This window comes from Poromitra crassiceps (assembly GCF_964638095.1).
Source record: "Poromitra crassiceps genome assembly, chromosome: 12".
NCBI lineage: Eukaryota > Metazoa > Chordata > Actinopteri > Beryciformes > Melamphaidae > Poromitra > Poromitra crassiceps.
The window spans coordinates 9,679,719-9,704,040 of record NC_139632.1 but is presented as its reverse complement, the minus strand read 5'-3'; the positions used below and the strand labels follow the sequence as shown (position 1 = coordinate 9,704,040).

The following is a 24,322-nucleotide window of genomic DNA, read 5'->3' as shown; positions in this document are numbered from 1 at the left end:
TGTCAAATGCTGTTATTCTGGAGCTGAATGAAGGTGATGAGCTGCACATGAAGCTCCCAACTAATCATACGATCTTTGATAATAAGAACAACCACAGCACCTTTAGCGGGTTCTTGCTTTTCATTATATGAGGTGGGAACACAGAGAAAAGACAAGTGAGATCATGAGTTTCCTCACATCCAAAAGAAAGACAAAACAAATCAACAGAAGAAAACAAAAAACACTTGCTTTACATTGATTTTAAATTCATGGGGGTATATTATTTCTCACAAATATATGAATTAAGAATACAGGCATATATTACAGTCATAGCCTACAGATTTCTACAGTCATTAATAACAAGAATAAAATTACTGAACTCTTCCTCTCTAGGCTATGCAGCTAGGGCTCAAGTATGTTGATTTCTTCAGTGGTTTGAGATGTAGTTTGAGATCATTTATATAGTTTTGTGTGCAAGTCAAGGTAAATCATCACCATGTTTCTGTCTGCAATTATATTTCAAGATGCCTCCTTATGGTACACAAAAATAACTTGTGTGTTATTACAATACAAAATGAGATGGAACAATCTAATAAAATCCATTGTATCTTGTACATTTCAGAGTAGTCTTCTTTCTTCATCCAAGACCAAGAGTTCTCAATGTGTGGATTATAGAGACGCCTAGAGATTATTGCATCATAAACTGTCCCCTTTGAATGGAATCGTTTAACTATAACATTATGCAATTTACAATATGTAAAAGGCCTATGGATTTCGATCATGGGTGATGTAACATTGTTCTACATCAGGGGTAGTTTATCATATAGTGATGAATACAGAAAACATGAATAGGCTACTTAATATTTAACTTGCTGCTCCTGAAACCTGGTACCTTTTAGCCTTCGCAAGTGCATCACATTGGATTGAAGGACTTCTCAGTGCAATTTTTACACTTTGCCAAGTCATCCTGTGGGCCAGATTGGACCCTCTGGCGGGCCAGTTCTGGCCCCTGGGCCATATGATTGACACCCCTGTTCTACTTAATCTATTTACAGTAAAAAAACAAAGACCTTGATATGGAAACGTCTGTATGTTGTCAAGCAGATGGAGGCATGTGTGTGTGTGTGTGGAATGTCTACTGAGCTGACCTCCTTGGTGTCCTCCAGTGTAGTGTATCTGTAGTCTGGGCCCAGGCTGTGGACCAGGCAGGAGTGGAGATGCCTGCTGCTCTCCACAAACTGCCGGCTCAAGGCAAGCTGCTGCCTCAGCATGTCGTTCAGGGCAAACACTGCCAGACTATAGGTGCTGAGCTGACACACGCACGCACACACACACACACACATATCGGCCGGGACGGGCTGTTCGTGAGAGACACTTAGACACCATCATCATTAGAAATGTGGCTTTCAAAGCTTACATCTGTAATGCATTGGAGTAAAAGGGAGCTGTATGTTTAACTACTGTGGGGCCTGAATAATGCAAAACGTCATTAAGTCAAACTCTTCAGATTGATCGAATACCATCAAACCTCTTTTGGTTAGATAACTTCCTCTGGCCAGATTTGAACAGGCTGAAGAACAGACGGTCTCTGGAGCACTCGAAGATGTGGAAGAGAGACTGGCTTGAGAGAATATAATATCCATAAAGCAATTAGACATTTTTCTCATTCTGAAAGGAAAAATTCCAATGTGAACGTTCTTGTGAAATAATAGAGACAATTAGCAAGATGCTTACTTTATTATTGGTTTGATCAGTTTTGTTCACAACAAATACATTATTTTCACTACATCATCAGAGCTTTGGGGGGGGGGGCATTATGTACATTTATCTATATTCTGTCAGGTCATTTGGCGAGCATCAGCCTCCACTTACATGGGGAAAAAGCAGCTGTAAAACTATGGGAACATTTTTCTAAGTATCATTGAAAGTAAAAAAAAAAAAAAAAAAAAAAAAAAAATTAATTATCAAGCTAAATTATGAGTAAATTCTTCTTCAGAAGCCATGTGCATGACCTTAACACACATCATGGAAGAAAAAACGCTTCAAAATGTTTCTTGCGCTGGTGAGCAGCTTACGTTTGAATGAGTGAGCGGCCATTTTCTATACCTTATCCAGTTTCTTTCATACATCCATGTCTGAAAGAGGGAGGGCATCTTCATCATCTGAAACAGGGATGGAATGTGCATCGTCTCTCCACAGATCCATGTCCTTGGCAGAGCTCCTCATCAGCTCTCCCATTCCCTGTGGATCCCTGATGTTTCTTGGGTAGGTAAATTCCTCGAATCCCTGGTGGGACCTGCCAGGGAGGAAGGCAAACAAGCCATCCTTCTCATACTCTGACACAAACTGTGCCACCTCCTCTTGCCAGCGTGTGTGTGCAGATCCAGAGTAATACTGTGGAGACTCCGTGCTGCCGACTGCAAAGAGGCGGTTCAGCTCTTTTCCGAAGGCATGCGACGCCTTGGCACAGCGCTGTATCTGCCTGGTGCTGTACATCACTCGGGACCAGTGGGCCATCTCTGGAAATGCAAAATAATTTGGTCAATAACTCAACATTAAACAACTTTGATTCACTTCCCCCCCCTCCCGAAATCCAATCAGAAGAATTCAAATTAATAAATAATCCTGCTTAAAGCTGCATTCAGCGATGTTTTTGTGTTAAAATAAGTGTTAAATGGCTCTATATTCTGACCGCAATCACTGAAATAGCGTTTGGTCAGTAACTTGGGACTCCCAACCCCCCGCTGTCTTCCATCTCTCTCCTGTAGCTCTGCATGAGTCTCAGGGGTGGCGGCGTTGGATTCGGGGTGAGAAAATACATACAAAATGTAAACATTTCTGGGAGGTCAACGCCTAATTTGTATCCAATCAGAGAAATGTTTACATTTTCTGGAAAACGGAAGGTCATATGGCAATGCCTTTAAAGGCCTATATACGGTTGTGGAGATACATCCGCCCTGCATGCAACTCCAAGTTACTGACCAAACACTCACACTTCGGTGATTGTTGTCAGAATATAGAGCCATTTAACACTTATTTTAACACAAAACATTGCTGAATGCAGCTTAAACTTCACATAATGTATGATCTAAAAATGTATGCATGCATGTGTGCGTTTGTGAAATATATGGTGTATTATACATCAGATCGACAATACGTCATTTTGTAGGCGGCACATGTACCTGCCCCCTTTTAGGGGGAAAACACAAGCCTCTCCCCGTTGACTTCAATGTAAAATAGCACTACCCAATTTTTTTAAAGAAAAATAACAGAATTAATCTAGTTTATTAATGACCCTGAAACACCACGTGACAACATATTACAACTCGTCTGGCCATAGAATGGGCAAGATACACCGGAAATATTACTTTGACCCATCTAAAATCATGTGACTCAAGTCACATGATGATCTTTTTTTACAGCCCCGTGACTCGCGGAGCCCAGCGTCGTTGTACCCGGCTACTTGGTGGCTACTACTAGACTGACGAGTCATGGGCCTGTAAAAAACGATGCATATCATCAGGTTTTTATATCGCGAGATTAGGCACAATATTTCGTCACACGCCTCGTATTGATTACACGCAAAAATAATGAAGCCTATGAACACACCTGTGACTTCTTTATTGTGGATTTCGTTGACATAGTCAAGGGGAACATTGCCTCCTGCTTCCCCTTGGACGTTTGCCACCCGGTTCCATTTCAGGTCCTGCTGAATTCTTTCAGGGTAAAAACCCTCGATTCCTAGTTTGCAGTAAAGTTGTGTTACTATAGCATTACACAAATGGCAATAAATGATACAAACATTAAATGAACATGCTTTACCTGCCAGCATTCGATGGGCAATCGTGAAATGGTTTGGATGCTTTCTGTCCCAGAACTGGATCAGGTTCATTTTCCAGACTTCTGTCATGGCCTCTCCATCACCCTCCTGAACTGCATCTCTCCGTGCCAGGTGCTGCAAACCCTCCCAGATCATTGCTTTGGAGTAGTTTTGGACATAGTCCTCCTGTTCCGTTCCATACGAGCAACCCTCTGAGCAGTACCATGTATCTTGCATGGCTGTGAAACACAGGCAAACACATCCTTATATAAAAGGGAGTAAGTGGGTTCTGAGATTTTGGTCATGTTTTTGTTTACACTCAAGCAATTGTAATGTCACTGATGATGTCACAATGTCTATGAGATCTTCAGTGATGTCACTGATGGTGTCACTCGATGGTGTCATCAGCAATGGTTTTTGGTTACACTCGAAGCAATTGTGATGTCACTGATGATGTCACAAATGTCATTGATGATGTCACAATATCTATGACATGCGAAGTTGAGCAATAAGTGTGATCAGTGATGGTCATTCGAGCAATTGTGATGTTATCAGTGAGTGCTGTCATCAGTGATGTGAAGTTGAGTAATTGTGCGCTGCCAATAGGGCAGGCGAGTCCACGCAGCAGCTAAGCTGCGGTCGAGGCCGCACAGCGGCCTGGCTGTGTATGCGACCCTGCGCAGCGGGCAAGCTGCAAGGTCAGCTCGGCGAGCTGACCCTTGTTTGATTGGTTGTTTGTGTGTCACTCGTAACACGTTCCATTATCAAGGGACATATCGATATATCTGTCTATCACCAATATATATTGCTATTGATTTATCGCCCAGCCCTATTAGAAGGAGCATGTTTATTTTATACATTTATTAGAGATCGCTTTTAACTGGACTGGATCATTTTTAGCTGAATAATTGCAGAATAATTATTTCTAGCTGGAGAATTAAGGCAGAGCTTGTGATTTTGTGGAATCCTGGAGGGACTCATTAATTGTACAACTGTCCAATCTACAGCTACAGTGATGAAAGTAACATGCAACTAGCCTGTAGTTTGAAACGGCAAAGAATATTCTTACCTTCTGAGGACTGGACCCTGGACTGTTCCTCAGGGCTTAAGCACTGTGTATGGTACCACTGATGGCGCCTGCATTCACCTTGGAGGGAGCACTGGACCATCTCTACACCTTTCTTTTCATGACAGAAACAGTAAATGTAGCTGTCATCCAGCTCACACTCCTCGCTGCAATACCAGTCATCGCTGGTGGTTTCAAGTCCCACACAGGACAGGTGGAAACGTTGAATGGGACAAAGGCTGCTGCAACATTGGACCATTTCCTCCACTTTGTCTATTTCAAGAGAGAGAGGAAAAAATAAGGAGAACAAGATTGATAAAACACATTGTTTTATAAAAGGCATTTTATCTGAACTTTCAATGTCTATGGATGCTTGGACAAATAATTTACATTAGCTGTTTTTGTTGATTTGATATACTGTACATACATAGTTTACATACATACAGCTCTCCCATTATAGTAGTATGATGTATAAGAATGCATTGTTGAATGATACCGTTATTTAATTTGTAATCAATTATCCATTAATTAGCCTATTGCAGACAGCCCCTCAATTTTAGTTTCTGATTTCTGTGTGGTGCTGATGGACAGCTCCTTTTATCGTGAAAATAAAAAGTGGTCTGTCTGTTCTGGGGGAAGGCAACTAGTGGGAATAGCGTGATCCTCTCACGTGCTACGCCCTGCCGGTGAAGCTCTCACTGTCAGGTGAAAAGAAGCGGCTGGCTACTGCGCATGTCTCGGAGGAAGCATGGTGCTAGTCTACGGCTCTCCCCAGGTCGGCAGAGGGTGGAGCAGCGACCGGGGCAGCAGGGGGGAAATTGGCCAAGTTGACAAGGTAACTCTGCTGTGTCGCACTGTAAACGGTCCAAGCAGTGTACTGCGCTCGCAGCTGAGTTCCGCCTTTTCCTTTCCGCCAAAATCACGTTATTAACGTTTTAGATAATCGGGGGCGGACGGAAAACAGAACAGATAATTAACGTTCGACTGAAATCAGTCTGCAGACGGAGCTCTGCAGGATCCAGCTGCAGTGCAGAGTTGAGATCCCTGAGCTTTGTGACATGATGAACAGCAGGCTCACATAAGATGTGCTCCTCTGGTCCAGGTGGGAGAGGGCAGTGTGGGGTACCCAAGGAACAACTGTGCAACTTTTTATGTGGATTTGCCAAAAGGAGGTGTGGCCTATCACCAAAAGGTACCGTACATAACTTCTGAACACATGGCGGAGGGCTGTTTTCCACTGAGCAGTTTCCTGTTTCTAAGAGGTTTTAATTTTCTATTTTTGCTTTGAAGAACCACACAGTGAAATAGCCTAGGCTCCAGTGGTTCCCATTAATTACCATGACTATGTGGGCCAGGCCCACCATAGTCAAATTTGATAATTTTTCTCTCAAAGTGCACCAGATTGATGGATTCAACTTTAAAATAAAATTTACAATATTTTCTTTCTGGGGACTATGCCCCCCCTAAGGTCTGGCTAAACACTGGGCTCAGATTGCATATCTCCAAAATAAATACCCTACTTGTGCAATACAAACCTCTGTGTACGTTTAGAATCTGAGAAATCTCAATGACTCTTACCTTCTTCACACAAACACAATGGATATTTTGCACCATCTGCAGCAGTGGAATTTGCTGCAGCAGCAACAGTCTTTATGTCCTGTGTATCAGGGGCCAGCCAGGCCCAGTCCACCACCTTCTGTGAAAGAGCAGTCAACCACACCATCTGTGCCTCGAGGTCTTCAGGGTAGTGTGCAGGAGTCTGCTCCACACTTGTGATGTTGCACAGGTTGGCAGCAAGCAGGGTAACATATGCTACTGTGGCAAACTGTGGAATGGTAATGGATTAGAATTAAGATGTTTTTAATGAAAAATCTAGACTCTCTAAACGGCAATGAATGGACATGAATTTAATTTGTCTCATACCTCAAAGAAGTCCCGAGTGCGCTGAATGTTGTCCTTTACACTTTTCCATGTGCATGAGTATGGAAAGTAATGCCTGTAGTATGCCTGTAATTGAGCCACTGTCCCGCGAGCAGACTTGCTCTTCTGAGTGAACAGGAGGTCCATACTGTCCTGAAAGTAATACAAATATTACATAATTAACACCTTGATTGCCAGCGACGAGTGTACTCGTCAAACACAATCCAGCTGTTAACTGCCAGCGACGAGTGTACTCGTCAAAAAAAACGTTTTTTTTTTTTTGACGGTGGGGCGTTGATCAATCCCTTTTACGTCTCCTATACAATTATTGGAGGTATTGAATGTGTATAATCTATTTTACCGACCCACTAAGTGTTGACAGTGCTCCCCCAGACGAGCGAAATCAAAGAAAAAGGGAGCAAGCCATTCAAGGAAATGGCGAGGCGATTTTACAGTATTACATTCTCATGAAAATGGTTGGGGGAAAACGCTCTCGTTTTCGCGCTGATTGCTGGCGATGCGGGATTGCAAATTTACATAATACATTACAGGTGGAACACACTTTGAAACACGCAGCATAAATATGACCAGAATCGCAAAAGCTTCTCTCAACCAAAACTCCCAAGAAGCGAGCGAGTCCATGCCGACTTCCTCAAACAGCAGCCTGCAGACAGGCACAGGACAGCAGCAAAAGCACTGAGACTGTGACGGCCGCTGCAGCCAAGAAGAGGGAGGAGTTGAAGCAACTCTGCCTCTCGCTCTCTCCCTCTCTCTCTCTCTCTCTCTCTCCCTCCCTCCCTCTCTCTCTCCCTCTCCCCCTCTCACTAGGATTAAACCTAGTGCGTCTCCCTCCCGAGAGGGAGGGAGAGAGAGAGAGAGGGAGGGAGAGCGAGAGGGAGGGAGAGAGAGAGAGAGAGAGAGAGAGAGGGAGGGAGAGCGAGGGGAAGGGAGAGAGAGAGAGAGCGAGAGGGGGAGGGAGAGAGAGAGAGAGAGAGAGCCAAAAATGAATGGTTAAAGTGACAGTTCTATCGAATTTCACAAAAAGCCGTTTATCTCTGAATATTTTTTCTGATGCTAAAACCATGCTGTATTCAACTGCTAATGCTTACATAACTACTAACTCTACAAACTAACTCTTTTAGACAGAGAAAGTACACATTCTATTAGTACTTTTGAGATATTGTATGTTCACAAACTCCAAGCAGAAAATAATCCTCGGCGCTTGTAAAATGAGCCACAATCCTCAAAAAACGGCTTGGCAGAAGCTACCTACAGCAAGAAAAAAACGGCTGGCAGTCAATGTGTTAAACAAATATCACTCAGTTTTAATTCATCCAAGCAAAAAAATAGGTCCTACAATGCAAAAATGTAAAGTCCAAACATCATATACTGTACCTGCAGAAGTATGATATCCTTATCAAACTCCTGTGGAGCTTCTATGAGCCCCTCAAGCCTTGCAGCAGCAGTGCTTTTATTGAGCCGTGAGTGGCGAGCAGGAGCCATTTTCTCCAGGCTCAGGCCATCACCACAGCACAGGATCTCATATGGTCTGTCGTCGACTATCGGCACGTATGAATGGAGACTATCCATGATCTGCAAAACTCCAACCTTGGTGCTGGAGTCTGCAGTCACTACACCAAGATGGATCTGAACAATTGAAAGAACCAGTGAAACATAACATGTTCTGCCATCTAAATCCAGTGACCAAATGGCACATAGAGCACATTGCATTATTACAACAAGTGTACCGTACTTACCGGTACAATGGTGCTTTTCTCTTTCATCTCATCTGTATACATATGAGGGATGTGTCTCTCAACCTCTTCCTTGGGTCCATTGAGTACAGCCAAGTTGTCTGCCAGAATTCTCATCACCATTACGACCATACGGTTCCGCAACGAGGTGTAAGCCTGAGTGATGATCAAAAAGGAATGGCTAAGTCATAGAAAATCAAAGCAGGCTTGTGAAAGAAAAAACAGGTTCTTGTTTCCATTTTGTTGTCAGCTATGCAACTACCTGTGGAGATGGGAGGATGCAGAGAGGAGACACGTCAAGTGCTTTTTGTGGAGGCCCCTTGAGGTGGCTGAAGTTCACCTTGTTTCTGTGAGCAAATGGTAATGCCCACAGAAGATTATTGTTGGCAGGGACCTGGCTTTGGCATTTGACTTCATTGGTCCTCAGGGTAGACTGCAAAGAAGATGTATGTAAACCCATTCATCTACTTTGAACAAGTGCCCTGTCAAAGGTTAATGTCCCTGTGATGTTTATAGGTAAGTAGATACTAACTTGGGAGAGAAGACTTACTCCCTCCTGCACTGTGCACTTAAGCTGAAAGCAGCATCATACGTTTTGGGATGAGAAACCTCAACATGACCTCTTAATGTTTTTAATGTTATAATAAAAAATAAAAAAATGTTTTTGTTTGGCCTTCTAAGTGCTGCATAGAAAAAGTGTCTTCTTTTCACCATGAAAGGAGGATTTTCCCCCCTTAGCAATTTAGTATGACAGAAAAGAAAGTGAACTGTGAACGTCTTCTTACCTGGACATCATCCCATGTAAACGAATAAGACATTTTCCTGGATTTCCTCATTTTCTCAAAATGTCTTCTCTTTCCAGGTGCAGGCAGGTGAAACACCCTCTTTGTTACAGGTGCAGTCTGGAGCAATAAATAAAGTAGCAGTTGGGGACATACATGTACCGTAGTTATTGTACAAAAGGCAGAGAAAAAACTATTGGCATTTGAATCACCATTTATAAGGGCCCGCGTTCACCAAATATTTTCTGTCATTGATGTTTTTTAGTATTATTATTTTTTAAACAATGACAGAAAAATCTGAAAGCTGTTGATCACTTTTTCTCTTTTTGGCATTTTACGCTTTATTATTAGACAGAGAGAGAGAGAGAGACAGGAAGGTATGGGAGAAAGACAGGGGAGGACATGCAGCATATCACCGCAGGCCAGATTCAAACCCGGGTCGCTGCATCAACGACTGCGCCTTATGGTACGTGCTCTACTCAGTGAGGTACCCGATAGACACCCCTCCATCCGTCACTTTGACGGATTGGAGACTGGAATTACGAGCACCACTTCGGCGCAGGGAACATTTTTCCAAGAGAAGTGATCAGAAATCAGCAACACTCTGAATAGGGGATTTCAAAATCCTGCAAGCACTTGCTTCACCGGGACTAGATCCCCACAGCATGTGCTCCTTTCTGGAACCTTGGAGCGTCTGTGATGGTGCAGCAGCTGTGCCTCTGGTGCAGAAGGATCAGCCATGTCTTTAGATCGGTCTTCTGATCACTTCCCTGGGAGAAATGTTCCCTGACTTCAAAACTCTGGCTGAAGTGGCAGTGGTCATTTCAGTCTCCAGTGTAACAGCAGAATGCAGGTTTAGACTTCAGAACAAAATCACAACAGCCATGAGAAGCCGTCTGTCTGAGGCAAAGACGCAAAACATAATGACAACCTGCAGCAATCTCCCTTGATGCATTTGATTACACGACAATTATTAGCATAAGTGAAGCGACCAGTTTAAGTCCATGTGGACCAGGTTTGTTCATATTTTATTTGTAATGTCTAATTCTGTAAAATGCGCTGTGCTGTCTGTCTTGCCTGCCCGTGCACTGTCAATCCTCTTTTCACTCGGTGAGGTAATAAATTATGATTTTGTTTTTCACTGCAGATCAAATGGATTTGTGGCGTGCGTCGTTCTGACTTTCTGCGTGAGAGCTGGCATGTCCTGGTCTCCCGGCAAAACACGTCACAAATTTATGGCAGTATAATTGCCTATACCTAATCTGACATGGTGACTTTTTTGTTTTATTTTGCAATTTTCAGAACACGACCAAAGACGAAGTCGACATGGTGACATTTTGAAAGAAAAAATATATATCGTGTAGTCTGATCCCGACATAGGATAAGATGACAGAATTTGTATGACCCTGTCCATCAAAATGATGGACAACGAGAAAGTCGCTGCCATTCATATTCGAATTATTTCTGCAAATATGTGTTTCTTTAAATACTGTGATTAACTTCTTTTAGTTTTTTATGTTCCACCATATATACATCACATGCTTGTTATGCTGGTCACAAACAAGAGACAAACCAGTCTTAAGGAAATAGTGACATTGTATGTTCCCTTACCTCCACCTGTGCTTTCCATTGTTTCACTTCTTTATCCTGATCCAACAGCATACGGTAGACTTGAGATTTGACTATTTTACCCAAACTGACTCCAAGACCGTTCATTGAGGAGAGGAGCTTCTCTGAGCATCCTTGCCTCATCATCTCTATGCCGGTACATTTTTGGACAAAATTCAAAAATGCAGGGCGTGCTGTGTAGAGGGCAATGGACAATGACAGCCCCAGTCTCTTATCCAATAGGTCCTTGGCCTCTTCCTCTGTCATTTCACTAGAAATCACAAAACAAGCCTTGTTTATATAATAATTTCATTTCCACTGTTACCACCCATGTAGTTTACATACCTTGGTGTTACCACCCGTTTACATAACTTGGTGTTACCACCCGTGTAGTTTACATACCTTGGTGTTACCACCCGTGTAGTTTACATACCTTGGTGTTACCACCCGTGTAGTTTACATACCTTGGTGTTACCACCCATGTAGTTTACATACCTTGGTGTTACCACCCGTGTAGTTTACATACCTTGGTGTTATCACCCGTGTAGTTTACATACCTTGGTGTTACCACCCGTGTAGTTTACATACCTTGGTGTTACCACTCGTGTAGTTTACATACCTTGGTGTTACCACCCGTGTAGTTTACATACCTTGGTGTTACCACCCGTGTAGTTTACATACCTTGGTGTTACCACCCATGTAGTCTACATACCTTGGTGTTACCACCCGTGTAGTTTACATACCTTGGTGTTACCACCCGTGTAGTTTACATACCTTGAATGTGCCTTGATGATCCTTTTTGGTTTAGGGAAAATAGCCTTCAGGCAAGTGAGTGTGACTGGTGCTTTTTCCTCTCCCCATTCCAGAGCTTTTGCCCAGGAGAAGGACTCCAAGTCCTTTCCTTTATGGAAAGGTCCATCTTGGTCTATCATAGTAAGTTTTACATTCTAAATGGAGGGGGGAAAGAGAAACACTGTTAACTGACACTTTATTTTTTAAATATAATTCATCTAATGTATATCATAGCAATACTGCCATTATTACAGTGCTTCCCAACCTTAGGCTTGCGACCCTGGAATTCAAATAGGGTCGCCTGAAATTTAAACAAAAAAAAAAGTTGTTTTTTAGACCAGACACAATTTAATACTACCGAAGATGATTACGGTCACTTGCGATTTTTTTTTAATTATTTGATTTATTTATTTTTTAGTTCTGAGTTTAGGTTTACTCTAAGATTTCCTGCTTTGTTCTCTTGGGTGACACCTATGGTGATGAGTGGTAATTGCAGGTGACATCCAAACAGTGTTGCATTATGTGACATTACTAATGTCACATAATGTCACTATATACTGCAAAGGCTTCCATCAATGGACCATAGCCTCAATCAACATTGTGAGTGACTCTCATTTTTTTTTAGATGAAAATCTTTTAGATGAACTTTAAATCAGGTTTCTGAGAATAAAGTCAGAATTCTCAGATTAAAGTCAGAATTCTGTGGGGAAAAAGAAGTAGGGATGCACAATATATCGGCAATCATATCAGTATCGGCCGATGTTGGTCATTTTTTAACATATCGGTCATATCGGTATCGGTCAGATGTTGCAATGTTAATATCGGTTATCATTATCAGCCAAATTCTTCACATTGATATGAAATAATGCAGTAAATCTATGATTTATGGGCTTTTCCAAAGGCTTTGCAAATAAAGAAATGCATAACTTTTTCAAATTCAGTGTTAACATGTGTTTTTCAGTATGTACAAAATGTGATGATCATAAAAATGTGGTTTTATACAGATCATATCGACATCTGTAAATATCGGTTATCGGCCATAACAGCAATGTTAATATCGGTTATCGGCATCGGCCAAAATTTTCATATCGGTGCATCCCTAAAAAGAAGCATACTATGTGACATCACTGACGATGTCACTGCTGATTGATATCATCGATGGTGTACCGGAATTTTAATGTCACGGGTCCCTAGATTTTTGCGACATCAAAGTAGGGTCACGAGCCGAAAAAGGTTGGGAACCCCTGTATTATTACCTCTTTACGGAGGAGGCCTGAGCATACACTCAAAAAGGCAGCTGTCCCCCTCTTAGTCGCTATTAGCTGTCTGAAGACAAGGTCGTACCTTGCACAGGCCAAGGACCGGCTTGCCCTTCCTACAAGTCCTGTTCTACGTCGTTTGGTGGGCAAAGGTGCCCACCAAATTACGGAGGGGGCAAAGGTGCGTCTCTTGGAGGGGGCAGAGAAGAGATGAGCATTCTTCTTCCAACTTTTCTTGAATCTTTTTTTGTTTTCGTTCTTAGAATGTTCTTACATTCCTGACAGAGAAAGTGTTTTTTATATGGGTTCAAGTTCGGAAAAAGAACTAGAGCCGTTTCTGCACTGACAATACTCAACAAGGCCAATCTGTTATAACCTTTTGGTGATTTCACAAAATCTTTGTGGAAGAAGGAGGTGGAGGTGGAGGTATGTGATGTAAACAAGTAAACGTTTTAATTGAATAAGTGTACATTATCCATTTTCAAATAATAATAAAAAATGTAATACAATATCAATTACTGTTCTTTCTCAGAAAGCACCAGTTAAACGGAGGCTAAACACCAGCAGTGATTCCCAGCGGGCCAGGGCCAGTGCCTACTCACTGACTTTTGACAATGTTCAGGTACTTAAAAAATGTTTCAATATTGTGTTGCTTCTAAAGAAGAACATTTCAAGTAGGGCTGGGCGATTTTGCCTAAAAATAAAATCTCCGATTTAAAAAAAAAATCGATTTCGATTTTCGATTTTTATACTATTGAACATTTCTAACCAAAAATCTTTTTTTTTTTTTTTTTGCAATTTTTTTTTTTTTATCTTTTTGGTATTCAAACAATAATAACGAAGTGATTCACTGGAAAATTAAAATGTACTCAGAGTAAAAGTTACTTAGTTACTTTTTTCTGATTAAGCGCCATATTCTCATTGCTTCCGACTGGTCATTGTAGCAATATCTGATCATAGCGCTTCCCACACACAGCATAGCCCCCCTCCCTCCCTTACGATGATGTCATCGATCAAATCCTATAGTGACTTTTTGAGCAGCCAACAGTTACTGTCCTTGGAGACTAGTTGGCAGTTAGCGAGGGTCAACAGATTGGACAGTTTTTGGTACACAGTTCACAGAAAACTTGGTGAAACTTTGGATGTTCTTTACTCTGTACTAGGCTATTTCAAATGGAACAAAGTACATTACTTCAAACTAAATGTACTTAAGTAATAGTTAAATTACTGATTTTAAAAACTACTCAAAAAAGTACAAGTACACAAAAAACCTACTCAATTACAGTAACTGGAGTAAATGTAATTAGTTACATTACATTACGTCATTTGGCAGACGCTTTTATCCAAAGCAACTTACAGTATCTCAGTTTTTGTCACAACCAGAAGTCAACTATGCAACACAATCTAGGCAACTACAACTTTTAAAGGAAAAAGAGTAGAAATACAATATATGGCACTACATCTTTGAAGGAATAAAGTAGCATTAGTAGTTACTTTCCACCCCTGCTAATATAGAATAAATAATAATAATAATAATAATAATAAATCCTCTTTCTAACACTTACCTCTGCCTTTATCACCTCAGTGACAAATTTGTAAATTGCAGCTTTTCCACGGGTCATCAACATCAGTTCTCTAATTGCTTTGACATAATTTCTTGTACGCAAGGCATTGATTACTCTGGACAATGGGCCAGACGTCCCAATAAACCTGCCGCATCTTGGTGTGTCTTCTGTAGGTGATGATGTAAATGGCGACAGTCGAGGGGTTTCAGGAGTCTTTCTTGGTGTTGCTGTCCTTTGTGCTGCTGCTGGTGCTGGTGCTGGTGCTGGTGATCCTCTGAGGGATGGCGACCGTGGTGGGGTTTGAGGAGTCTCTATGGGTGTTGCTGTGCTTTTTTTGGCTGCTGGTGATCCTCCCAGGGCATTTGTTGGTGTTCTACAAAATGTCCTTTTCCTCCCTTTTTTCTTTGTTTTACTTATGAGAATCCTTACACAATTAGGACATATGTAGGCTTCTTCTGCTGGAGACACATTTGGAAAAACCAATCTAGCTGTGGTCGGACTGGATAATGATTTAAGCGATGTCCTGTTGAATCCTTTCGTTTTTTTTTTTATTTGTTCTTTGCAGTTGCTGCATGTAGGCTCCGACATCGCGAACACGAAGCCTGCCTGCGCTTCCAAAACTCTTCTGAGCGCAACTCAGTTAGCTAGGTTAGCAGTCCAGATAGGGGCTAGAAGGATCGGGGCTAACGTTACATATCAAAACCAAAACAAACACAGTTTGCAGTGCACAACCGATAACAAAATGCTAACGTTACCCAATGTATAACTGGTTGTAGTCTAATATTCGTTGTCGGCATCGAAACGATAACGTTTTTGCACTCACCATGGATAACTGGCTAGCGTTAGCTATGTGTCTTCTGTGAAGTAAACAGGACGTGATGTCTTCTTCTTTTTTAGGATTTATTGGCGGTTGGCAAACGACGAATTGGTGCATTACCGCCACCAACTGGTATGGAGTGTGGATCAGAATTTATTAGCCTACTATCAGAGACCCTACTATCTAGTATTTATCGGTGTTGGGGAGTAGTGAACTACACGTAGGCCTAGTTGAACTACGTAGTTGAACTACATTTTGCAGTAGCTTGCTGGTAGTTCAACTACATTCATATTTGCGTAGTGAGTCAAGTACTTAAAACTACTTTTTGGTCATTTTTTTGTAGTTTAACTACTCAAACTACAAACTACAATTTTCGGCAATAAAATGATATACAGTATATTATTTTACCATTACTGTTTAACCAGAACCCCCTTTTGACAGCACTGCCCCTTTTTCTTTCATCCTGATCGCTTTGAAGGTAGAATAAACCGTGAATTCAGCCAGGATCCCACTAACGTTACTGTACTTCTTGACAAGACACACAGCCTACTATATGCTGCCTCTGATTAGCTTGCCCTGATATTTTTACCCTAACCTTAACCAACCGTAGTAAAGTCTTTACTGTTGATTTGTCTGATAAAACAAAACCCAGAGGAACCCAGATTTGTTTACAACAAAAATATAACATTGAATGTATTGAGTGTCAACTACTGCAATAAACTCAATTGAGAGGCATATTTTTGCTGGCATTGTGCTTTTTTGTAGGCCATTATATTTTATTTCATATATGTATGCATTGTCAACTGTCATTGTCAAATATTTTCTTTTGAATGAACTACACCCGCTAGCTGCTAGCTAGTTACATGAGACTGCAAAAGAAAATAGATCCTACATGAAACTGCTCACAACAAAGTCTGTGCATTATCTTGAGTAACCGGGTCATGATTTCTGGAGACATTGCTGTTGAGTTTTTCAAATGTATTTCTTTGGCACTTTGAGCACCACAAGCCGAGTGCCATTCAGTTCCATTGTATTGGAGAGAAGGTAACCTGACGAAGCCCTTGCTGGGCGAAACGTTGTTGGTTTGTGAAGGAAATAATTAAAGCACGGGACAGCAATATACTGTGTGCAGTTTTCTTTTCTTTAAATATTAGAGAGAAGGCAGACATCTCTGCAGCCAATATCTCCAAACCTCAGGCCACTAACACAACACGATATAGATGGATAAATAGCACTACAGGTGAGAGGGAATATATGTATTTTGGATTTTAGGGTGAGCTGTCCCTTTAATGGGCTGAAGTACAGCATTCGAAGATGTGAAAGAGAGACTGGCTTGAGAGAATATAATATCCATAAAGCAATTACAAAACATTTGCTCATTCTGAAGGGAAAAATTCCAATGTGAACGTTCTTGTGAAATAATAGAGACAATTAGCAAGATGCTTACTTTATTATTTTTGGTTTATCAGTTTTGTTCACAACAAATACATGATTTTAACTACATCATCAGAGCTTTGGGGGGGAGGGGCATTATGTAAATGTATCCACATTCTGTCAGGTCATTTGGCGAGCGTCAGCCTCCACTTACATGGGGGAAAAGCAGCTGTAAAACTCTGGGAACATTTTTCTAGGTATCATTGAAAGTAAAACAAAACTCTTAATTATCAAGCTACATTATGAGTCCATTTTTCTTCAGAAGCCAGCAAGAGGAGTTTTCTGGAGCTATAGAGAGGCAAAGTGACCGCCTACTTCCTGCTTCAGCACTGTACCAGAGATTTTCATCCGCCATTTATTTGCCCATGGACATTTCGTAAAATGCTTAGAAAAATAGTTTTACTTCGTCAAACCAAACGGTTCAGCTATATTTAGAATCGGGAGAGACCATAGGACATTTCACTCCAACCAAAACTTGAAAAAACTAAAAACTTTAAATCCGTGATAAAAAATAAAAATAAATACACATAAACAAGAAAAACAAACTCAGACACAGGAAAGAAAAGAAAAAAAAAAGAAAAAAAAAAAACATACAACATAGTGTTACCAGTCGCATAAGGTGCTTGTTCTTGTAAAAGATCCAAGCCATCCGCCACCTTTAACCTCAGGAACTTGTCATTCTTGACCTCGTCAAAGTAAGATAGTTGAGAACCTTCTAAGTGAGTTGGTTCTCAGGGACCTGAGTCTCTCCATCTGTATAACAGAGATCATGTCCATCAGCCACACGTGAAAAGAAGGTGAAGAGGAAGACTTCCATTCCTTCAGAATACATTTTATGGCGACAGATCTCCCGAGTGTCAGAGATTAAATCCGTGATTTTTTAACATGTATGTAAGCAGACATGTGCATGACCTTAACCCGCAGCACATCACGGAAGAAAACCCAGGAAGAGAAAACGCTTCCAAATGTTTCTTGCGCTGGTGAGCAGCTTACGTTAGAATGAGTGAGCGACCATTTTCTATAGCTTATCCGGTTTCTTTCATACATCCATGTCTGAAAGAGGGAGGGCATCTCCATCATCTGAAACAGGGATGGAATGTGCATTGTCTCTCCACAGATCCATGTCCTTGGCAGAGCTCTTCATCAGCTCTCCCATCCCCTGTGGATCCCTGATGTTTCTTGGGTAGGTAAATTCCTCGAATCCCTGGTGGGACCTGCCAGGGAGGAAGGCAAACAAGCCATCCTTCTCATACTCTGACACAAACTGTGCCACCTCCTCTTGCCAGCGTGTGTGTGCAGATCCAGAGTAATACTGCGGAGACTCCGTGCTGCCGACTGCAAAGAGGCGGTTCAGCTCTTTTCCGAAGGCATGCGACGCCTCAGCACAGCGCTGTATCTGCCTGGTGCTGTACATCACTCGGGACCAGTGGGCCATCTCTGGAAATGCAAAATCATTTGGTCAATAACTCAACATTAAACAACTTTGATTCACTCCCCCTCCCGAAATCCAGTCAGAAGAATTAAAATTAATAAATAAGCCTGCGTAAAGGTGCATTCAGCGATGTTTTTGTGTTAAATGGCTCTATATTCTGACAGCAATCACTGTTTGGTCAGTAACTTGGGGCTCCCAACCCCCCGCTGTCCTCTATCTCTCTCCTGGAGCTCTGCATGCAGGACAGACGTATCTCGGCAACCGCAAGTCATAGAGACTCAGGGGTGGCGGCGTTGGATTCGGGGTGAGAGAATACAGTCCTTTTTATGCACGTCACACGCCTCGCTCGTATTGATTACACCAAAAAATAATGAAGCCTATGAACACACCTGTGACTTCTTTATTGTGGATTTCGTTGACATAGTCAAGGGGAACATTGCCTCCTGCTTCCCCTTGGACGTTTGCCACCCGGTTCCATTTCAGGTCCTGCTGAATTCTTTCAGGGTAAAAACCCTCGATTCCTAGTTTCCAGTAAAGTTGTGTTACTATAGCATTACACAAATGGCAATAAATGATACAAACATTAAATGAACATGCTTTACCTGCCAGCATTCGATGGGCCATCGTGAAATAGTTTGGATGCTTTCTGTCCCAGAACTGGATCAGGTTCATTTTCCAGACGTCTGTCATGGCCTCTCCATCACCCTCCTGAACTGCATCTCTCCGTGCCAGGTGCTGCAAACCCTCCCAGATCATTGCTTTGGAGTAGTTTTGGACATAGTCCTCCTGTTCCGTTCCATACAAGCAACCCTCTGAGCAGTACCATGTATCTTGCATGGCTGTGAAACACAGGCAAACACATCCTTATATAAAAGGGAGTAAGTGGGTTCTGAGATTTTGGTCACATTTTTGTTTACACTCAAGCAATTGTGATGTCACTGATGATGGCACAAATGTCATTGATGATGTCACAATATCTACGACATGCGAAGTTGAGCAATAAGTGTGATCAGTGATGGTCACTCGAGCAATTGTGATGTTATCAGTGAGTGATGTCATCAGTGATGTGAAGTTGAGTAATTGTGCGCTGCCAATAGAGCAGGCGAATCCACGCAGCAGCTAAGCTGTGGGCGAGGCAGCTCGGCAAGCTGCGGGCGAGCCTAGAAATCGCTCGATGCCTGGTAATATACATTCACAGTGTTTTTGGATCCTATTGGACTTTCAGAACTCTTCTGGATTCTTTCTGCACTCGCATATCAATTAGACCCTCCAGGGTTCCATGCTCGCCGAATTTAACGTGGCAAATAGGTCCAACATGACAACGTAAACAAAACATTGTAAATTGGCCCTAGCCTTACTTCCTGTTGCAGCGTTTGCTAATACAACAGCTGACAAGAAATACACTTTTGAGTCCAAACTGTTCCCTAGCAACAGAGAATTACGTTATAAAAGGTTAGTTTTAGTTTCAGTCACTCTTCGTCAGCTGTCATCTCTTGGCAGTCATCACCTCATTTGCATAAGGTTATATTATGGGGCGCATTCATGAAACTTACGACAGATTTAGCACAACATCAGGGGCAGATACAGTCAGGGTGTTTTCTCATTCCTAAACGTGAAGTATCGCGATGTTATTTGCAGACCATACAATTCAACTTTATTACTCCACAAGGGCAATTTGGTTTTGGGCATAGTAAACACAGACAACACAGAGGCAAATCTAAGCCAAATAGCTCATTTGGGCTTTATATTAGGCTGACAGTGAAAAAGGCATTTAAAATAATACTCATAGAAGCTATAGTGAGATAAAGATGCATACAAATCAGGGGCTACTTTTTGGCTCTCTCAATACCTGTCAAACTAGATGAATGATGAATAGTTTGACAGTTATTGAGAGTTGATTTGAGTTAATGAGTTATTAATTTGAGTTAGTGTGGACCAGTGATGTCACTGGTCCACACTTTAACACTCAATAACTGTCAAATTAAATGACAGACTTCAAAACCGTTTACAGTTTTCTGATATACTACTGATGTTCTAATGATACAAAGCTGGTTGAAAATGGGCGGAGTGTTCCTTTAAGTGTTTCAGTGTTCATGTGCCAAACTCCAAATGGAGCATAGTAACCTTAATTATAGTAAAGTGTCCTAAACTATAGTACGCACTTCCCATAAACTTTAGTAGCTGCTGGTGTGAGGTAGAGCTGACGTATTTAAGAAAGAGAATGCTGCACATTGCTCCCATATATTTGTTGTGGTTCATTTTTTCATTCCATCTTGTGAATGTTTACATGTGGAGGTTCAACCTTTTTATTTTTTAAGAGTTCCAGTTGAATACATGTACACTAGGAGTTTAGAAGGTAGGGCCGAGTGATATAGCCAAAATAATTAGCGATATAGAATATTTCATATCAGTCGATATCAATAATTATTGATCATTTCTAATTACCGGTACCTATCTTTAATGAAGACCACAAGAAAACGGGATGAATTTATTTTGAACCAGCTTATTTATCAAGGCACACAGGTAACCATTGTAATGTTATCACAAAAACACAAATTGAGTGTTGCAGCTGTGTAATAAATATGGTTGGGTGGGAACTTTAGGATTTGTCTGTTTGTTTGTTTGTTTGATTGATTGGTTGTTTGTGTGTCACTCGTAACATGTTCCATTATCAAGGGACATATCGATATATCTGTCTATCACCGATATATATTGCTATTGATTTATTGCCCAGCCTTATTAGAAGGAGTATGTTTATTTTATACATTCATTAGAGAATTGAATTATTTCAGAATGAATAATCTTTAGCTGTTATATATCGCAGAATAAATATTTCTAGCCGGATAATTAAGGCAGATTTTGTGATTTTGTGGAGGGAATCATTAATAGTACAAATCTACAGCTACAGTGATGAAAGTAACACGCTACTAGCTTGTAGTTTGAAATGGCAAAAGAATATTCTTACCTTCTGAGGACTGGACCCTGGACTGTTCCTCAGGGCTTAAGCACTCTATGTGGTACCACTGATGGTGTCTGCAGTCACCTTGGAGGGAGCACTGGACCATCTCTACACCTTTCTTTTCATGACAGAAACAGTAAATGTAGCTGTCATCCAGCTCACACTCCTCGCTGCAATACCAGTCATCGCTGGTGGTTTCAAGTCCCACACAGGACAGGTGGAAATGTTGAGTGGGACAAAGGCTGCTGCAACATTGGACCATTTCCTCCCGTTTGTCTATTTCAAGAGAGAGAGGAAAAAATAAGGAGAACAAGATTGATAAAACATGCTTTATAAAAGGCATTTTATCTGAACGTTCAATGTCTATGGATGCTTGCACAAATAATTTGCAGTTTTTATTGATTTGATATAAGTTTACTGTACATACATACTTCTCTCCCATTATAGTAGTATGATGTAATGTATAAGAATGCATTTCTCCATTGTTGAATGATACCGTTAATTTGTCATCAATTATTTGTTAATTAGCCTATTGCAGACAGCCCCTCACTTTTAGTTTCTGATTTCTGTGTGGTGCTGATGGACAGCTCCTTTTATCGTGAAAATAAAAAGTGGTCTGCCTGTTCTGGGGAAAGTGAAGTAGAGGGAATCACGTGCTACTTCCTGCCGGTGAAGCTCTCACTGTCAGGTGAAAAGAAGCGGTTGGCTACTGCGCATGTCTCGGAGGAAGCATGGTGCTAGTCTACGGCTCTCCCCAGGTCGGCAGAGGGTGGAGCAGCGACCGGGGCAGCAGGGGGGAAATTGGCCAAGTTGACAAGGTAACTCTGCTGTGTCGCACTGTAAACGGTCCAAGCAGTGTACTGCGCTCGCAGCTGAGTTCCGCCTTTTCCTTTCCGCCAAAATCATGTTATTAACGTTTTAGATAATCGGGGGCGGACGGAAAACAGAACAGATAATTAACGTTCGACTGAAATCAGTCTGCAGACGGAGCTCTGCAGGATCCAGCTGCAGTGCAGAGTTGAGATCCCTGAGCTTTGTGACATGATGAACAGCAGGCTCACATAAGATGTGCTCCTCTGGTCCAGGTGGGAGAGGGCAGTGTGGGGTACCCAAGGAACAACTGTGCAGCGTTTTATGTGGATTTGCCAAAAGGAGGTGTGGCCTATCACCAAAAGGTACATAACTTCTGAACACATGGCGGAGGGCTGTTTTCCACTGAGCAGTTTCCTGTTTCTAAGAGGTTTTAATTTTCTATTTTTGCTTTGAAGAACCACACGGTGAAATAGCATAGGCTCCAGTGGTTCCCATTAATTACCTTGACTATGTGGGCCAGGCCCACCATAGTCAAATTTGATAATTTTTCTCTCAAAGTGCACCAGATTGATGGATTCAACTTTAAAATAAAATTTACAATATTTTCTTTCTGGGGACTATGCCCACCCCCGCCTTCCCCCTAAGGTCTGGCTAAACACTGGGCTCAGATTGCATATCTCCAAAATAAATACCCTACTTGTGCAATACAAACCTCTGTGTACGTTTAGAATCTGAGAAATCTCGATGACTCTTACCTTCTTCACACAAACACAATGGATATTTTGCATCATCTGCAGCAGTGGAATTTGCTGCAGCAGCAACAGTCTTTATGTCCTGTGTATCAGGGGCCAGCCAGGCCCAGTCCACCACCTTCTGTGAAAGAGCAGTCAACCACACCATCTGTGCCTCGAGGTCTTTAGGGTAGTGTGCAGGAGTCTGCTCCACACTTGTGATGTTGCACAGGTTGGCAGCAAGCAGGGTAACATATGCTACTGTGGCAAACTGTGGAATGGTAATGGGTTAGAATTAAGATGTTTTTAGTGAAAAATCTAGACTCTCTAAACGGCAATGAATGGACATGAATTTAATTTGTCTCATACCTCAAAGAAGTCCCGAGTGCGCTGAATGTTGTCCTTTACACTTTTCCATGTGCATGAGTATGGAAAGTAATGCCTGTAGTATGCCTGTAATTGAGACACTGTCCCGCGAGCAGACTTGCTCTTCTGAGTGAACAGGAGGTCCATACTGTCCTGAAAGTAATACAAATATTACATAATTAAACAAATAACACAAATATCACTGTTTGAATCAGAATCAGAATCCCTTTTATTGCCACAGTATGCAAGTTACATAAGAGGAATTTGTTTTAGTGTCTGTATGCAGCGTAGCGGTCACATCAATATACAGAGATAAGAAGTAGGAAGATAACTAAAAACAATCACAAAGTTGCAAGTGCAATCAAATCGAGTAAATATATACAATATGTTCATGAGTGGTGAAGTGTTCTGTGGATAATAAATATGAATTTACGTTGAATTTACATGAGATTTACAGACTGAGTTAAATAGACATTAAATCGGCAGTGGATTTACATGAATTTACAGTCGGAGTTAAATAAGAGTTTACATTGAATGTACATGAAATGTACAGGCTAAGTTAAATAGGCATTAAATGTGCAGGGAATTTACATGAATTTACAGTCCCAGTTAAACAGGCATTAAATTAAATTAGATATGAGTTACAGTTTTATGGGGGGGGTTGAGTTTTGGAGGAGGTAGTGAGTTTAATTCATATAAGCAAAAAAAAAAGTCGTAGATCATATACTGTACCTGCAGAAGTATGATATCCTTATCAAACTCCTGTGGAGCTTCTATGAGCCCCTCAAGCCTTGCAGCAGCAGTGCTTTCATTGAGCCGTGAGTGGCGAGCAGGAGCCATTTTCTCCAGGCTCAGGCCATCACCACAGCACAGGATCTCATATGGTTTGTCCTTGACTATCGGCACGTATGAATGGAGACTATCCATGATCTGCAGAACTCCAACCTTGGTGCTGGAGTCTGCAGTCACTACACCAAGATGGATCTGAACAATTGAAAGAACCAGTGAAACATAACATGTTCTGCCATCTACATCCAGTGACCAAATGGCACATAGAGCACATTGCATTATTACAACACACGTGTACTTACAATGGTGCTTTTCTCTTTCATCTCATCTGTATACATATGAGGGATGTGTCTCTCAACCTTTTTCTTGGGTCCCTTGAGTACAGCCAAGTTGTCTGCCAGAATTCTCATCACCATTACGACCATACGGTTCCGCA

At 41.6% G+C, this 24,322-nt stretch overlaps 2 protein-coding genes across 6 annotated transcripts; both read right to left on the bottom strand.

The window, feature by feature from the left end:
* Positions 1-1,909: 1,909 nt before the first annotated feature.
* On the bottom strand, positions 1,910-15,308 carry LOC310786299 (uncharacterized protein). 5 transcript variants are annotated; one of them, XM_083647468.1, is made up of 13 exons: positions 14,546-15,308; positions 11,704-11,876; positions 10,933-11,200; positions 9,325-9,441; positions 8,802-8,972; positions 8,543-8,695; positions 8,181-8,432; positions 6,789-6,938; positions 6,444-6,690; positions 4,869-5,138; positions 3,802-4,062; positions 3,589-3,720; positions 1,910-2,498 (listed from the first exon to the last, which is right to left on the bottom strand). In XM_083647468.1, the coding sequence occupies exons 1-13, from the start codon at positions 15,131-15,133 to the stop codon at positions 2,101-2,103; spliced, it is 3,180 nt and encodes a 1,059-aa protein (XP_083503594.1). In that variant the 5' UTR covers positions 15,134-15,308; the 3' UTR covers positions 1,910-2,100. The 5 variants fall into 5 exon arrangements, with proteins under 5 accessions (XP_083503594.1, XP_083503596.1, XP_083503595.1 ...); XM_083647470.1 differs by having other exon boundaries at positions 3,802-4,038; XM_083647469.1 differs by having other exon boundaries at positions 8,549-8,695.
* A 1,564-nt stretch (positions 15,309-16,872) lies between these two features.
* LOC310786000 (uncharacterized protein) lies at positions 16,873-24,257 on the bottom strand. Its single transcript, XM_083647187.1, has 8 exons — positions 24,189-24,257; positions 23,830-24,081; positions 23,101-23,250; positions 22,756-23,002; positions 21,194-21,463; positions 18,831-19,067; positions 18,618-18,749; positions 16,873-18,233 (listed from the first exon to the last, which is right to left on the bottom strand). Exons 1-8 carry the CDS (start codon positions 24,222-24,224, stop codon positions 17,836-17,838), a joined length of 1,722 nt encoding a protein of 573 aa, XP_083503313.1. The 5' UTR covers positions 24,225-24,257; the 3' UTR covers positions 16,873-17,835.
* Between the last annotated feature and the right edge of the window lie 65 nt (positions 24,258-24,322).

Excerpts from the sequence above, each read along its gene's own strand:
- LOC310786299 (XM_083647468.1), bottom strand. The coding sequence starts at position 15,133 with ATGTCGGAGCCTACATGCAGCAACTGCAAAGAACAAATAAAAAAAAAA. Across the intron at positions 8,973-9,324 it reads TTACATGGGATGATGTCCAG|TCTACCCTGAGGACCAATGA; the intron begins GTAAGAAGACGT and ends TCTTCTTTGCAG. Across the intron at positions 6,691-6,788 it reads GCACTCGGGACTTCTTTGAG|TTTGCCACAGTAGCATATGT; the intron begins GTATGAGACAAA and ends ACCATTCCACAG.
- LOC310786000 (XM_083647187.1), bottom strand. The coding sequence starts at position 24,224 with ATGTATACAGATGAGATGAAAGAGAAAAGCACCATT. Across the intron at positions 21,464-22,755 it reads ATTGTGTTTGTGTGAAGAAG|ACAAACGGGAGGAAATGGTC; the intron begins GTAAGAGTCATC and ends CTCTTGAAATAG. Across the intron at positions 18,750-18,830 it reads GGCCCATCGAATGCTGGCAG|GAATCGAGGGTTTTTACCCT; the intron begins GTAAAGCATGTT and ends ACTGGAAACTAG.